The sequence below is a fragment of the Pan paniscus genome, chromosome 1 (genome assembly GCF_029289425.2).
Source record: "Pan paniscus chromosome 1, NHGRI_mPanPan1-v2.0_pri, whole genome shotgun sequence".
Lineage (NCBI taxonomy): Eukaryota > Metazoa > Chordata > Mammalia > Primates > Hominidae > Pan > Pan paniscus.
In genome coordinates, this window is record NC_073249.2 from 171676597 (window position 1) to 171690985 (window position 14389).

Here is a 14389-nt window from a genome sequence, read left to right on the forward strand (position 1 = left end):
ATCTCCACTCTGTGACATTATCAGATATCTTCATTGTAATTGGAGAAGAGTAATTTAAATTTTTCTTATAACTTGTCACCATGTCATAGATAAGATGAAATAAACAACATCTTTCCTGTTTGCTAAACTTTAAGAAGGCTATATCAGAAATAATTCTTAAATTTTAGTTTTATAGACTTTTTCTTTGAATTTTATTGTATAACAAGTTACCTTCAAAGGATAATTTTCAATATTAAATAAAAATATTGTTCCCATAATTGACTTAACTGGCCATCATGATACTTTTTAATATATTTGCTTCTTGCTGAAGAGTTCATATTTATGTCCCAATTTTGTAATCCTTTTGGGAAGGTATCTGTTTGGATATAAACCTTACAGTTTTTATTACTGTCATTTTGCAACTTTTATAGTGTAGCCAGAAGTAGTCTAGCTAGTCTCACAAGTAGTTGACCTTTAATATATACCTTATTTCTGTGATTCTAAGATGCCAGTGATTGCACCCTGCAGCTCAGATTTAATAAACTTGCAAAGAAGAAAAAAAGAAACTGTCCGTTTTGCAGTTATGGACCATTGGTTTAGATTCTTAATGAAAGGTTGAGCCTAAGCCTTTTTTTGAACAATTATGAACAACTTCATGGGAGCACACTGCTTTGCATTGTATATAGTAATGCTTTGGACCTCTCTGAAATCTTTATGATTAGCTGTATAATTTTGAGGCATGTTGATGAATATGGAGTTTTGTGTGCTTGTTCTCTTTTGTAAAACTCAACTTGCTTTTTTTCATAATTGAGTTATGTACACTACAAGTTAAACACCTTCTCTTGAAATAAGGTGCAGCTTAGGACAGAGAGACATTTAGTGCTGAGTGGTACAGCCCTTCACAGGGTATGAGTCTGTCATGCCAACTTCTGGCTTTGGAAAATGCTTTAGTGTGAGACCACTGACTGTTTTATTTTAATTGTGTTGATGGACACAACTGGTTAGTTAGTGTTGCATTATAGTGTAATCTTTTTGATAACATTTAAGTAACAAATTAGTGATCCAAATTTAAGTGAGAAAGCCATTCTTGTTTGGTACTACCTATACCAGGTAACAACTAAAATGATAGGTAGAAGAACAAATACCTTTTGTGTACAGCTAAGTTTGCACATATTCAGGTAAGCACAGCTATATAAAAACTTACTCCTGTGCCTAGTGGCTGGTGAGTTTCTTTTGACATAATTGTCTAAAGTGTCACTTTGAGATATGTTAAAATATATGAAATCTTTGTCTTAGAATCTAGGAAATACAGTATTTGCTGATTGAGGATTGGCTGATCCCTATGAGGCAAGGAAAAAAGTATTGTGTGACAATAACTTGCTCACATTTACATATTCAATAGTGAGATGTTTCTCTACAAAGACAACAAAAGTGTATTTCCCCTTCACAAGGGTCTTCATCTTACACTAAGGCTCAATAGAACAAGGAGGCTTTAAAACAAAAAATTCAGCCTCTGAGGAATGCTGAGGAGAGTTAAGTTTTTACTCAGCTTTTTGGTTAGAGATTTAATAGTCATGTTTAAACTGAAATTCTTACCAAATTTTGAAATTTCATAGTTTGAAAGATGCTATTTATTAAAAAGTAGTTCTCTTTATAAAGAGTATTACACAAACAGTAGACTTTTTAGATCTGTACTATGACGATCTGGATTGTCATATACCAGTTTCAGAAATAATATATTTGAAAGTGTTTTGAAAAATGTACAGTGTAAGTGTAAAATGTCTGTAATAATTAATAAAAATAGAATTACCTCTTATGAAAGTGTTTTAACTAGGAAATACAGATTATGAATATTTTCTTTAATATTTAGACCACTACCAGTGTCTTGATCATATCATTGGTATCCTAGTCATATAATCATAGAAAGCAATATTCTTACTCCATTTTACTTACCATGCAGTTCAGTATTATCCAAGTTAAGCTTTGGCCATCAATTTATTTTGTGTCAACATGACTTAGCAGCCTGTGCTACTTAATCTATCCTCTGAAGTTGCTAATTCCTTGTTGTCTGTTTTTTGCTGATGTACCCCTGTACATTTACTGTCACTTCATATCCACTCCTGTTTGCAGTTCTTGGCTTTAGGAAATTGCATGCAGAATAAGAAGTTGAAGACTGAATTATGAGTGCATGGAGATAAGCTCTAAATGGTCAATATAAAGAGTAAAATAATAAAATGTGTAACAATAAACCTGATTGACTTGAAATTTTTTATAGCTAATAAATGAATCTGCTGTTTATTTCTAAATTTAATTAATGTAACTTCTTTTTAACTCTAGTCATCTCAGCTTAATAATCCCCAGTTTGTATGGGTGGTACCAGCTTTGCGTCAGCTCCATGAAATTACTCGCTCATTCATAAAACAAACCTATCAAAAGCAAGACAAGGTAAGGGTATAGCTATTTTTTATTATTATAGTTACTTGCATAACTTTTACAATAACAAAACATGGCTAAAATTGCTGAGTTTATAGTCACTATCTTTATGTTTATTGATGTAATTCACTTATATCATCTAATAATCTTGAGTTTAAGCATCATTCTGCTTTCATTTCTGCGGAGCTTTTTTTTTTTTTTTTAATCTCCTTAACTCATTTTCTTTTTATTTGCTTAATTTTCAAATAGTTAAGCCAGTTTTTAAAAGTTAGAATGGCATTTTAAAAATTGATTTGAAAAGATTAAAAAGCTTGTTGCTAGTTTTGTATCACAAAAAGATTAGTTTGCTTAAAGTACTAGAGTTTCCTCAATGTATAGACTTGGGAAGGATGATCCAGAAAAGTATACAGGAAGAGAAATAGTTATTTTTATAGGCTTTTTAAAAAAATAAATAAAATGAATATTTTTAGATGGAAAACATTAGTAGTTTATTAATTTTCTAGTAAATGTACATACCAGATTGATTTTATTTACTTTTGTGTAGGAAATACGAATGAGGAAATTCTTATGTTTGCTTTGTCTCATCTAGGACTACATCTTTAAATAGCAGCTTGTATTAAACCAGCAAAATAACTGCAAATTCTCATTACCACTTTTCTTTTTGTTATTTTCGCCAAGAGCATTATTCAAGACTTGAAGAAGAATTTTGAAATAGTGAAATTGGTAACGGGAAGTTTGATCGCTTGTCATCGGCTTGCAGCTGCTGTGGCCGGGCCTGGAGGCTTAAGTGGCTCAACACTAGTGGATGGCCGGTACACTTACCGGGAGGTATCAGGCCTTGTGTTTTTGCTTCATGATTTGCAACATTAATTTGACCTTTTTATACTTATACTATAAAAAGAATTTTTGTTAGCTGTAACTATAAAGAGGTTGTATGAGGTATCTTTGTAGTGAGGGAACAGTTTTGTATCTTGGTGTTTGTGAGTTATCTTTCATATGATGAAGGAATAAACATCTTTTTTTGTCTTTGATCTGAAATAATAATTGCTAATTCAGTGGATAATGGGTTTTGTTTTTCAAATCAATTGATTAGTAATATTATTGTTTTTTAAAAAATTAGGAAAAAAATCTTAACTCACCAGTTGTGAGTTTGTAGTGTTTTACTTTGAGATTGCTGAAATTACATTTTATTGACATCCAAAATCAACTGAATTTCTAATAGACTTGAGATAGATAGCTTCTATTACATTGTACTATCAATTTGTAAACAGAATTCTAATATTTACTTTACCCTAAATTATATGAAAAAGGATTAAGTAAAACTGTTGTTAAAACTTAAAGTTTTGTTTTGTTTTAATGTTGCTTTTAGGAATGAATGCCTGGAGTTAACTAATTAGCATTATTTCTTTTTGCAGTATTTAGAGGCACATCTAAAATTTCTAGCATTTTTCTTGCAAGAAGCTACTCTGTATCTGGGCTGGAATCGTGCCAAGGAGATCTGGGAGTGTCTTGTAACTGGCCAGGATGTTTGTGAATTAGATAGAGAGGTAAGAAGGTGGTATTGTGGATAAAGTAAGGCAGAAATATTTAAATATTTCACTTTTTCTGTGTGTCTCACATCTTCTAAACACTTTTCAGTTTATATAAGCATAAATAGTATGGGCCAAGAACTGTAAGTGCTGAAAAAATGTTTTATATAACATATATTCATGATAAAAATAAATGTATGAGTTCTTTGGTAATTTTGATACCATTCTGGATAAAATACCAAATTTAACCAAATGAGTATAAAGAATTCTAGATATATTTAAGTTTTTTCCCCTCCATATGAAACTAATTTTAAGTTGCCAACAGAAAACTTTGAGTTCCTATAATGATGTTGCACCCCAAAAACAGTAAAGAAGAATTAGTACCTGGCCACATTTTTTTGTAAACTATAATTAAACAGCCAAAGATAGATTAAATCAGGAACAGAACACCTGCCTTGACATTTTCTAGGAGTAAATTTCATTTTCCTCATCTTATTTGACAGAATAATATTAACTACTTCCTAGACTTGTCGAAAGGCTTCACTATTGTGATAGTGCCCAGCATAGTGCCTGTTGTAAGCAGGCAATAAATGTTGATGGAAAAACCCAAGTATAAAATCCAGTGAAAAGTATGAGTAGATATTTTTATTATCTAGAAGAAAGATTGCTAGTAACTGCTTCATTTAATTTCAGAATTCCAAGCATTTTAGCTTTGAGTGGTATTTTGACAATATAAACATTTGAAGTATTAAAATTTATCTTTACTTTTCCAGTTTGGAATATGTATGTGCCTGAAATGGATCTTAGTTATAGGGTAATATTCGTCTTATTCCACAGATGTGTTTTGAATGGTTTACAAAAGGACAGCATGATCTTGAGAGTGATGTTCAGCAGCAGCTCTTCAAGGAGAAAATTCTTAAATTGGAGTCATATGAAATCACTATGAATGGTAGGAAAAAACTTAAAATCATTTTTTTCAGTACTTTTAGGTAAGAAGTGTTATTCTTTCCTTTACTTTTAATCCTCCTTCTCAGAAGCAACTAAACAGTTAGGAATATCCTTCTAGAATTTTTGTTGTGTATCTAAAGACATATTTAGTACTCAAATTCCTTTCTACATGAATGGTATCTTATAATTAGTTTTTAAATCATATGGCCTGCTAGATCAAATTGCCAAATTGTCTTTTTAAAATTTCTTAGTACAAAAGGGTTCATTAAGGTAAAAATGTATCAAGGTATAGAAATCCTCCTTTCAGATGTTTCTTTTCATTGAATTTTTAAATTGAGATATAATTTACATACCATGAAACTCACTTTTTAAAGTGTACAAATGGTGGCTTTTAGTATATTCACAAAATTATGTAACCTTCACTCTGTTCCAATCCCAGAACATTTTCATTACCCCAAAAATAAACCTATACCCATTAACAGTCACTTTCCATTCATTTTATCCAGCCTCTAATCTATTTTCTGTCTTTATGGATTAGCCTAATCTGGACATTTGATATGAATGGAGTCATACACTGTGATCTGTCGTCTCTGGCTTCTTTCATTGTACTAAGGCATAATGTTTTCAGGGTTCGCCCAGGTTATAGCATGTATCAGTACTTCGTTCCTTTTTATGGCTTTATAATATTTCACTGTGTGGGTATACCATATTTTATTTATCCATTCTTGAACTAATGGACATTTTGATTGTTGCCACTTTTTGGGTGTTACAGTTAATACTGCTGTAAACATTCATGTACAAGTTTTTCAGTGGGTACGAGTTTGCATTTCTCTTGGATGTATATCTAGAAGTCAGATTGTTCTGACATATAATTAACCTTTCAGGAACTGTCTGTTTTGCAAAGTGCCACGCTATTTCGTAATCCCACCAGCAATATATGAGGGTTCCAATTTCTTCACATCCTCAACAATACTTGTTATTATCTGCCTTTTTTTATTTTAGACATCGTAATGGGTATAAAGTGGTATCAAAATTTAATGGGTGTTTTTTTGGTTTGTTTGTTTGAGATGGAGTCTTACTCTTGTTGCCCAGGCTGGAGTGCAGTGGCACCATCCTGGCTCACTGCAACCTCCACCTCCCAGGTTCATGTGATTCTCCTGCCTCAGCTTCCCGAGTAGCTGGGATTATAGGCGCATGCCACCATGCCTGGCTAATTTTTTATTTTTAGTAGAGACAGGGTTTCACCATGTTGGCCAGGCTGGTCTCAAACTCCAGACCTCAGGTGATCCGCCTGCTTCAGCCTCCCAAAGTGCTGAGATTACAGGCTTGAGCCACCGCACCCGGCCAAATCTAATGGTTTTAATGTGCACTTCTCTGGTGACTAATTATATTAAGCATCTATTTATATGTGCTTATTGGCCATTTGTTTATATTCTTTAGAGAAATCTTAAAATCTTTTGCCCATTTTAAAATTGGTTTGTCTTTTAATTCTTGAGTTGCAAGGCTTCTTTATATATTCTGGATACTAGCTCCTTATCAGATAGTTGATTTGCAAGTATTTTCTTCCACTATGTGAGTTGTCGTTTCACTTTCTTGTTAATGTCATTTGAAGCACTTAATTTTGATTATATCTGATTTACTAATATTTTCTTTTGTTGCTTCTGCTTTGGTACCATATCTAAGAAACCAATGCCAAGAGTCTTATGGTTTTAGTTCTTGATCCACTTTGAGTCTTTTCATTGATTATCTGTGTTACGTAGAGTACATGAATTTATTTGGCATTCTATAATTACAGGTTTTAACTTATTTAAAACTTTTTTTGAAAATGTGAATCTTTGTGATCATCGATTGAAAAGACAAGGAGCTCAGTTGGTAAGTACGTTATTCTCAAATCTAGATAGTTTGGATAATCTAGTATAACTTGATATTCAGCAAGAAAAAAAAGTGTTATAATTGAGAGATAACATGGATTTTTTTGGTAAAGAACAGCATCTCCTTGACTGCCAGCTTCTATGTTGATGACAGAGCTTCTCCTAGTGTAAGGGAGGCTCCTACCTGCACTACCATGCCTCACCAGCTACCTGGGAGGACACTACTCTCTCCTCACATCTCTCTGTTTCTGGCTGATCTAGGGACAGCCAGTGGCCTCCTGTGGCCGCATGAATGCAGAGCAGGGATAGTTCACCTAAGCTTCGAACTCCTCAGATCCAGCAATTCACATGTACCTAAAAAAGCAAGAACAGTCTTCGTCCTGGGATCACAATGGCAGGGATTTGGGGAGAAAAATTGAGGAATAGACAGTGAGGCAGGAAAACTAGGATGTACAGCTTATGTTTATATTTACACATGCTCCTTTAAAAAAAAAAAGGCTTATTAACTCTTTTTCCAAGTCCTTTTTATTCAGGACATGGCTTCCTGGGTGGTTAGAATTTTTGCAAGATCTTACAAGCCCTGGGTCCTACTGTTTGCTACTGAGCTTTAGAAAGACCAGATTGAGCCCCAAGAATTAGTGACCACTTCTGGCTTGACTGTTTCCTTTTGAAGAAAAGCTCCTGAAGATGGTGCCCATCTCACTCCTGCTCTATTTCTGCTTCAGTAGCCTGTCGGGCTGTGTGTCCAGTTTGGGTCTAGGGATGTCTGAAGAGATATCTCTGTACCTATCCTGGTTCCCGTGGAATTTGCCCAGTGCTTCTGTGGTTGGTTGCTTTTTAAAGTTCCATATCAGTATAATATTATTTTCATATAGCTGAGGTTTTGCAGCCTTAATTCATATTGAACTGAAGAGGTGTGGACTCATGATGTAACAAAATAATTATCTGTGGTTTTGTAACTTTGTGATCTTGATATGCTTTATAATTTAATTTTTTTTCTTTTGAACAGTATGTAGAAAAGCTGGAATTGATAGGAATGGATTTCATTTGGAAAATAGCCATGGAATCACCTGATGAAGAAATTGCTAATGAAGCTATTCAGCTAATCATAAACTATAGTTACATTAATCTAAATCCTAGATTAAAGAAGGTAGGTATCTAAGGAAAGAAGTTATCCATATACAAAAAAGCAGAAAATTATATGTATATTTTAGTGATAAGCTGTGATCCTTGGCATGACCAAAAATTGGCTTCTTTATTTTGATATTTTGTCCTGAATAATGATTACAACTAAATGTCAAGGACTAATTGTAATTTCCATATACTCTTTCAGGATTCAGTATCTTTACATAAGAAATTCATTGCTGATTGCTACACAAGATTAGAAGTGAGTAGCAAATTTTATTTAACATCTCTTTGAGGTAAATGCTTTTTTTCTTTCATAATTTTATATTTTTAAATAATTTATAATGTTGATGTTTGTGGCTGGATCCTATTGAAGAATTTATCAACAGTACCATATTGTGGCATAGGGAACAGATGTTTGCCCAGTATATAAGTGGGGAAGCCTCTGTCTTCCCCACTCCATCCACCTTCCTCCCCTTTTGGAGTATAGGAACTATCTTCAGAAAATAGGTCACCTATACATTCCATATTTGTAATAGAATCTTTTTCTTTTTTTTCTTTTTCTGTTCAGGTATTTTATATAAGCACTGCTTCTTTTCTTGTTTTTCTTCATGTTTCACCTAGTTATACCATAAATGTTATTAAAGGCCACAGCAAGACAGTTAGTAGTAAGTGGTATTGGTTGTCTTTGTCCATTAGAAGCCTGCTGTGTAATGCTAGCTCACATGTATCTCTTTTATTTCCAGCATGACGGTTAAAGCCTTAAACATTCATATTCAGTTGATATGCTTAAGTTTTACGTCTAAGCAAAAATGTTCCAAAAGCATAAAATGCTACTGCCTCCCAATTCCAATAAGTTAAGCTGTCTGGTGATAAATATGTGCTAGAATATGTACGGTATTTCCCTAATTGTGACTTCTATCCAAATATGTCATTATAAAAAAATATTCAAGTATTCGAATACCCCTTATGTGGTCCCATGTAAGTGTTAACATATGTAGGGCACTAGTTCTCAGCTGGGGCTTATTTTGCCTCTGGGGGTCATTTGGTAATATCTAGAGACATTTTTGGTTGTCCAACTAGAAGCATCCTACTGGTCCCTAAGTAGGTAGAGGCCAGGGATCCTGTTAAACATCCTACAGTGAATGCCCAGGACAGCCCTCTGCAACAGCAAATTATCCTGTCCAGAATGTCACTAGAGTCCAGGTTGAGAAACCCTGATAGAGAATGACTGTTTGGTATTTTTTAGGCAGCCAGTTCAGCACTTGGTGGCCCCACTCTAACACATGCTGTGACCAGAGCAACAAAAATGCTTACAGCAACTGCCATGCCAACTGTAGCAACCTCAGTTCAGTCTCCTTATAGGTAAGTGATCAGAAGTGAAAAATACACAACACACATATGTCAGTTTTTTAAAATGATTGGTGTTTTTTATGTAGGTTTCTCAGTTATTGATTTCCTCATTTTATATCATAATTTTTGCAAGCTGTCATAATCCTGAGAATTACATGTTCCCCATCATACATCCCTGAATCTGTGTCTCTTTGGAAGTTCTGTGTGTAGGTCATCACCAGGACCACCCAAGTACTGCCCTGTCCCTATCCTTCTACCTGGTGGACAGGTCTTCTTGTTTTAGTTTTTATTTGATTCATTTTACTTTTATTCTATGTAGTATGAATAACTTACTGTTTAGAATGGAATACACATACATTGTATGAAAACTACTTTTTTTCAAGTTAAAAATATTTACTTAGATATAGCTTTTCTCCTTGAATAGTCAAACTCAGGGCATTAATAGGGTAAGCAGAATGAAGTAGAAGATGATTAATTAAAAGTATGCATTATACTTGCATATGATTAGTGACTATAATCATAGTCACTAAAATATTATTCAAATAATAAAAGTATTTTTCAAAATAATTTTTAGTGAGAACTTTGTCCCCAAATGTTTGTGTGAAAACTTTAAACTGACATTGTCTCTTAATCACATTGCTGTTTTTTGAGTTTTCAGATATTGATGAAATCTTGAGTTTAGTGTCTGCTGTAGTTCTCTGATACCAGATTTCACTAAACTCAGATTTCATGAATAGGAGATATAGGAGAAACCATGCATAATTTGGAACATTAGATGGAAGTAACTAAAATACTTTTGTGGGTTTTTTATGAGCCTCTGCTGGTAAGCAACACCACGTCATTGTTTCCCAGAAAACTGGCGAGTGCTCTGAGAAGGGCTTGCTCTCCCTACCTCACTCTGCTGCTGCCCTCTAGTGATGGGTACTCATAGAGTCTTTCTCTACTCTAGAATGGCTATTCTTATTCACAACGGGATATTCCTTTGCTTGTTAAAGCCTTCCTTTAAAAAGGGGAATCAAAGCAATGAGTCCTTTCTTCCATTCTTCTTTTTTAAAATGAGTTGAGTATTGTGTCACTGTACTTTGTTAATATGAAGGAAGCCAATAAACTCAGCTTTCTCAGACTTCTTTTTTAAATGGCAGAAGTAATGATAGATTCAACTCATGATAAGAACACTAACATGACTTTCACATTCCCACATTCTTGGAAGTATTTCTCAAATAGACTTTCATTTAAAATGTGTATTAAGAATTCCCAATTATGTGTTTGTAAGATGTAGCCATCTCTATGACTCAGTTCCTTAATGGTTCATTTATCTGATAAATTCGAATGTAAGTATATTTATGTGCTATTGGGTTGGGATGTCCAAACTCCTACTTCTTTAAATGAGTATGCTTTTTGTTTTTTTCTCTTTACTAAGTGCTTTTTATTCAGAATCATTTCATATTTGGTGGACTACAGAGAAAAACCACATAATAATTTTAAAATATTATAAACTCTAAATAGGGTTAATAAGAATATATAGTTTCAAAGTCGAATTGGAACCAGAACATTGTAGTTTATCTCATTTCACTAGTTTGGAAAGAACTTTTCAGTAGCCATAATTGTTCCAACTTGGGGTGGGGGGGGTTTCTGTCATCTGTACAGTATTTCATAATACTGTCTGTGATTTAATTCATTATTGAGGCATAATTAAAAAATAGTTCACTCACTTATTATGGACTTGGATATTTTCTAAAAATTTTTCGTCTGAATTTCAAGTTCTAGTTCTTGCCCATAGACTGGAATAATTTAGAACTCTGTAAAGTATATTTAATAGAACTGCTAAAATGTGTTTAACCAGCTGTTTTTAGAGTGAAATTTTTGGTACTGCTAATCAGCATACCAGACCAATTGTTAAAAAATGGTAGTACCTCTTTTCAGTTTTAGAAATATACCTCTTTGAAATATCTAGACTCTCTGGAATAGAAAATGTTTAAATTAAGGGGACTTGGATTTTCATTTCTTAATGTTAATACATGTAATGTTCTTTTTAATAAAGTATGGGGCTATGACTATATAAGCTGATGAATATTGCAGTCTGATTATTTCAAATGATAAGTAAGATTCCATAAGTCTTCAACCAAAAGAGACCTCAGATCTCATTTTCAGATAGCAACTTTTGTTTGTGTCGTACTTACTGATTTGCATTTGTCTTCTAATTCTCAGGCAGTTCAGAACTTTGTCAGATTTCATGTGTTCACAGAATTGTATGTCATATTTTAGTTATAAGATACATGAAAGTCAGACTCACGGATTTCATTCTTGATAAATTAATGGACAGATAGGCCTAGAAACCCAGGTCCTCCATTTATGGAATAACTGTTTAAAGAAATGAAAAGAAGAAAGAAAAGGAAAGGAAACATGGGGAGGTACAGGCTTCTCCCTTATTCCATCTGTATGCTACAGCTGTGAGCTTGTAGAACCACCTCCCCATTGGGTAAAGGGGAAGTTTAATCTTTGCAAATTTCAGTCTTTGACCAGTGAGTGCTAACTGTTATTGTGGTTTTGGTGAAACAGACTAGAATTGAGCTCAGATCAGTAACTCACTTCAAATACATTTTAATACTTTTTTTTTTTTTATCTATAGATCCACTAAACTTGTAATAATTGAGAGATTGCTGCTTCTGGCAGAGCGCTATGTGATCACTATAGAGGTAAGCCACTTCCTTTTTTTAAGATGTATGTTGCTTAGGCTGGGCTCAAGCGATCTTCCCACCTCAGCCTTTCTAGTAGCTGGGAGTTTAGCACACACCACCACACCCAGTTAGCCTCTCTTTTCTTAAAAAAGCATCTTCATTCATCATATATACATAGGTATGTATTTTTGATGTGTTTATCAGTGGTGCTGTCCATCTGACTTGACTTATTCGTTTTTTAAGGATTTTTACTCTGTTCCACGAACTATTCTACCTCATGGTGCCTCATTTCATGGACATCTTTTAACTCTTAATGTTACCTATGAGTCTACCAAAGATACCTTCACTGTCGAGGTAGGTTTACATTAAGAACTATAGCCATTTTCATGTTGTCTTATTATTTTCATAAAGCAGTCTTGATTGAGTTAGCTGCATGAATAATCATTCTAAAGGTAGTTTGGTAAACAAATGTAGAATAAAGACCTGAAATGAAACTGTGGGGTACAAGCAGATATATAAATAAATATTATATAGTGTCAAGCGGTTGTAAGTATTGTAAAGAACAAATAAGAGTAAAGCAGGATACATTGGTGAGGAGGGTGATAAGAAGGGAATGCACAAAATATTTTAGGTAAAGGTGGACAGGGAAGGTCTCTCTGAGGTGGTGACATTTGAGCACAAACTTGAGTAAAGTGACAGGGTAAATGACGTTTGCTTGGGAGAACATTCCAGGCAAATGGAAGAACAGGTACAAAGGCAAGCAAGGTGGCTGGTGTGAGGGGAGCACAGTGAGAAAGGGAAAGAGTGGACAACGCTGCAGTGGAAGAAGGGCTTGAGGTCTCATTCCACGCTTGATGGGGAGGAGGTGGAGTGTAGAATGGAACATAATTATAGCAGAAGGGAAGCCTCACCAGGGCAGGGGTTCTTGTCTTTATGTTCTCTGCTGTGTTCCCAGCTTCTAGAACAGTGCCCAGTACCTAGTAGATGTTCACTCACAGTTGTTTAAATGAATAAATAAATGAATTCTCTCACAACGTGTTTGATTTTATTTTACAGGCTCACAGTAATGAAACCATAGGGAGTGTCCGGTGGAAAATAGCCAAGCAGTTGTGCTCTCCTGTGGATAATATACAGATATTTACAAATGATAGCCTGGTAGGTTTAAATAAGCAGTTTTGATGAATAATAAATGATATAAATATTTAGCCTGATATGAATAATTTCCTCTTCCTTTTCCTCTCAATAATTAAGAAACCACTTTTTGCAGCTGACAGTGAATAAAGATCAAAAGCTACTCCACCAACTGGGCTTTTCTGATGAACAAATCCTTACAGTGAAGACTTCTGGCAGTGGGACCCCATCTGGGAGTTCAGCAGATTCTTCAACCAGCTCCAGCAGCAGCAGCAGTGGGGTTTTTAGTTCTTCATATGCCATGGAGCAGGTACTGGGTGATCAATTTCCATTTAAAAACAAGAACTTAACAGTCACTGTCTTTTTGTTCTGACTCTTCCAAACTGTATAACAAATGCTGGGATTCATTAGTGTTCAAGCTTGTTGTGTTATTTCTTCCATCTTAAAAAAACTCTTCATCCCACTTACACCTTCAGTTACTGCCCCATTCTCCTTCCAAAATCAGCAAAGCTCCTTGAAAGAGTTGTCTAAACTTGTTTCCAGCTTTTCTTTTGCCATCCCCTCTTGATCTCTGTTGATAAGAATTAGCCTCTTTTCAAGTTGGTCTGTCACCTCCACCTCTTAGTCCTCATCTTCTTGACATTTCAATGAAGCTGATACGTGTGATCGCTTCCCCCTTGGAACACTCTTCACTTGGCTTTCAGGACTTGGTGTGAATTTCCACTGTCTCTCTGCCTGTTTGGTTTTTTATTTGGTTGGTTTTTTGTTTTTTGGTCTCCTTTGCCAATTTCTCTTCATCTCCCTGATCTCTGTACTGAGAAGTTCCCTGGCCCAATCTTTGGACCTCTCCTCTGTCTACAATCATTCCCTTAAAAATCTCATCCAGTCTCCAGTCTCTGCATATTGTATGTACATTGCTAACTTCCACTTTTTAGTTTTAACCTGAAATAAATGGATCCATCCATTTAACATCTCTTAAGTGTCTACTAGGCACCCCAATCCTAATTTATCCCGAATTGAGCTCCTTATACCCTTTTCCCCACTACCTCACTCCCACCCCAAATCTCTTCTTCCCACAGCCTTGTTGTATCTCAAATGATGGCATCTCCAGTCTTCTAGTTGGCTCAGGCCAGAATCTTTGGGTTCCTTCGTTCACACCCGTGTCCATGAGCAAATTCTTGACTCCACCTTCAGAATCCATCGAGAATCCAGCTACTTTTTTCTGCATCCACAGCTTGCACACCAGTCTAGGCAATCACCATGCCTCACCTGGCATATTTTAGTAGTGCCCTAACTGCTCTCACAGTTTCTGCTCTTACACCAGTTCAGTCTCTTCTCTACA

General features: G+C 34.8%; 1 protein-coding gene across 3 annotated transcripts in view; it reads left to right on the forward strand.

The window, feature by feature from the left end:
- The window catches only part of USP24 (ubiquitin specific peptidase 24), a 148784-nt gene that overhangs the window by 64996 nt on the left and 69399 nt on the right, over positions 1-14389 (forward strand). For all 3 annotated transcript variants that reach the window (XR_004672856.3, XM_008967853.4, XM_034965914.3), the window contains exons 17-28: positions 2317-2424; positions 3091-3240; positions 3828-3959; positions 4779-4890; positions 6685-6761; positions 7770-7910; positions 8094-8147; positions 9135-9250; positions 11868-11934; positions 12160-12270; positions 12973-13071; positions 13184-13357. Coding sequence is in view for 2 of the 3 variants with exons in the window: in XM_008967853.4 (XP_008966101.2) it covers positions 2317-2424; positions 3091-3240; positions 3828-3959; positions 4779-4890; positions 6685-6761; positions 7770-7910; positions 8094-8147; positions 9135-9250; positions 11868-11934; positions 12160-12270; positions 12973-13071; positions 13184-13357 (1341 nt within the window). In the remaining variant the exon portion in view is untranslated. The remainder of the gene's footprint in view (positions 1-2316; positions 2425-3090; positions 3241-3827; positions 3960-4778; positions 4891-6684; positions 6762-7769; positions 7911-8093; positions 8148-9134; positions 9251-11867; positions 11935-12159; positions 12271-12972; positions 13072-13183; positions 13358-14389) is intronic.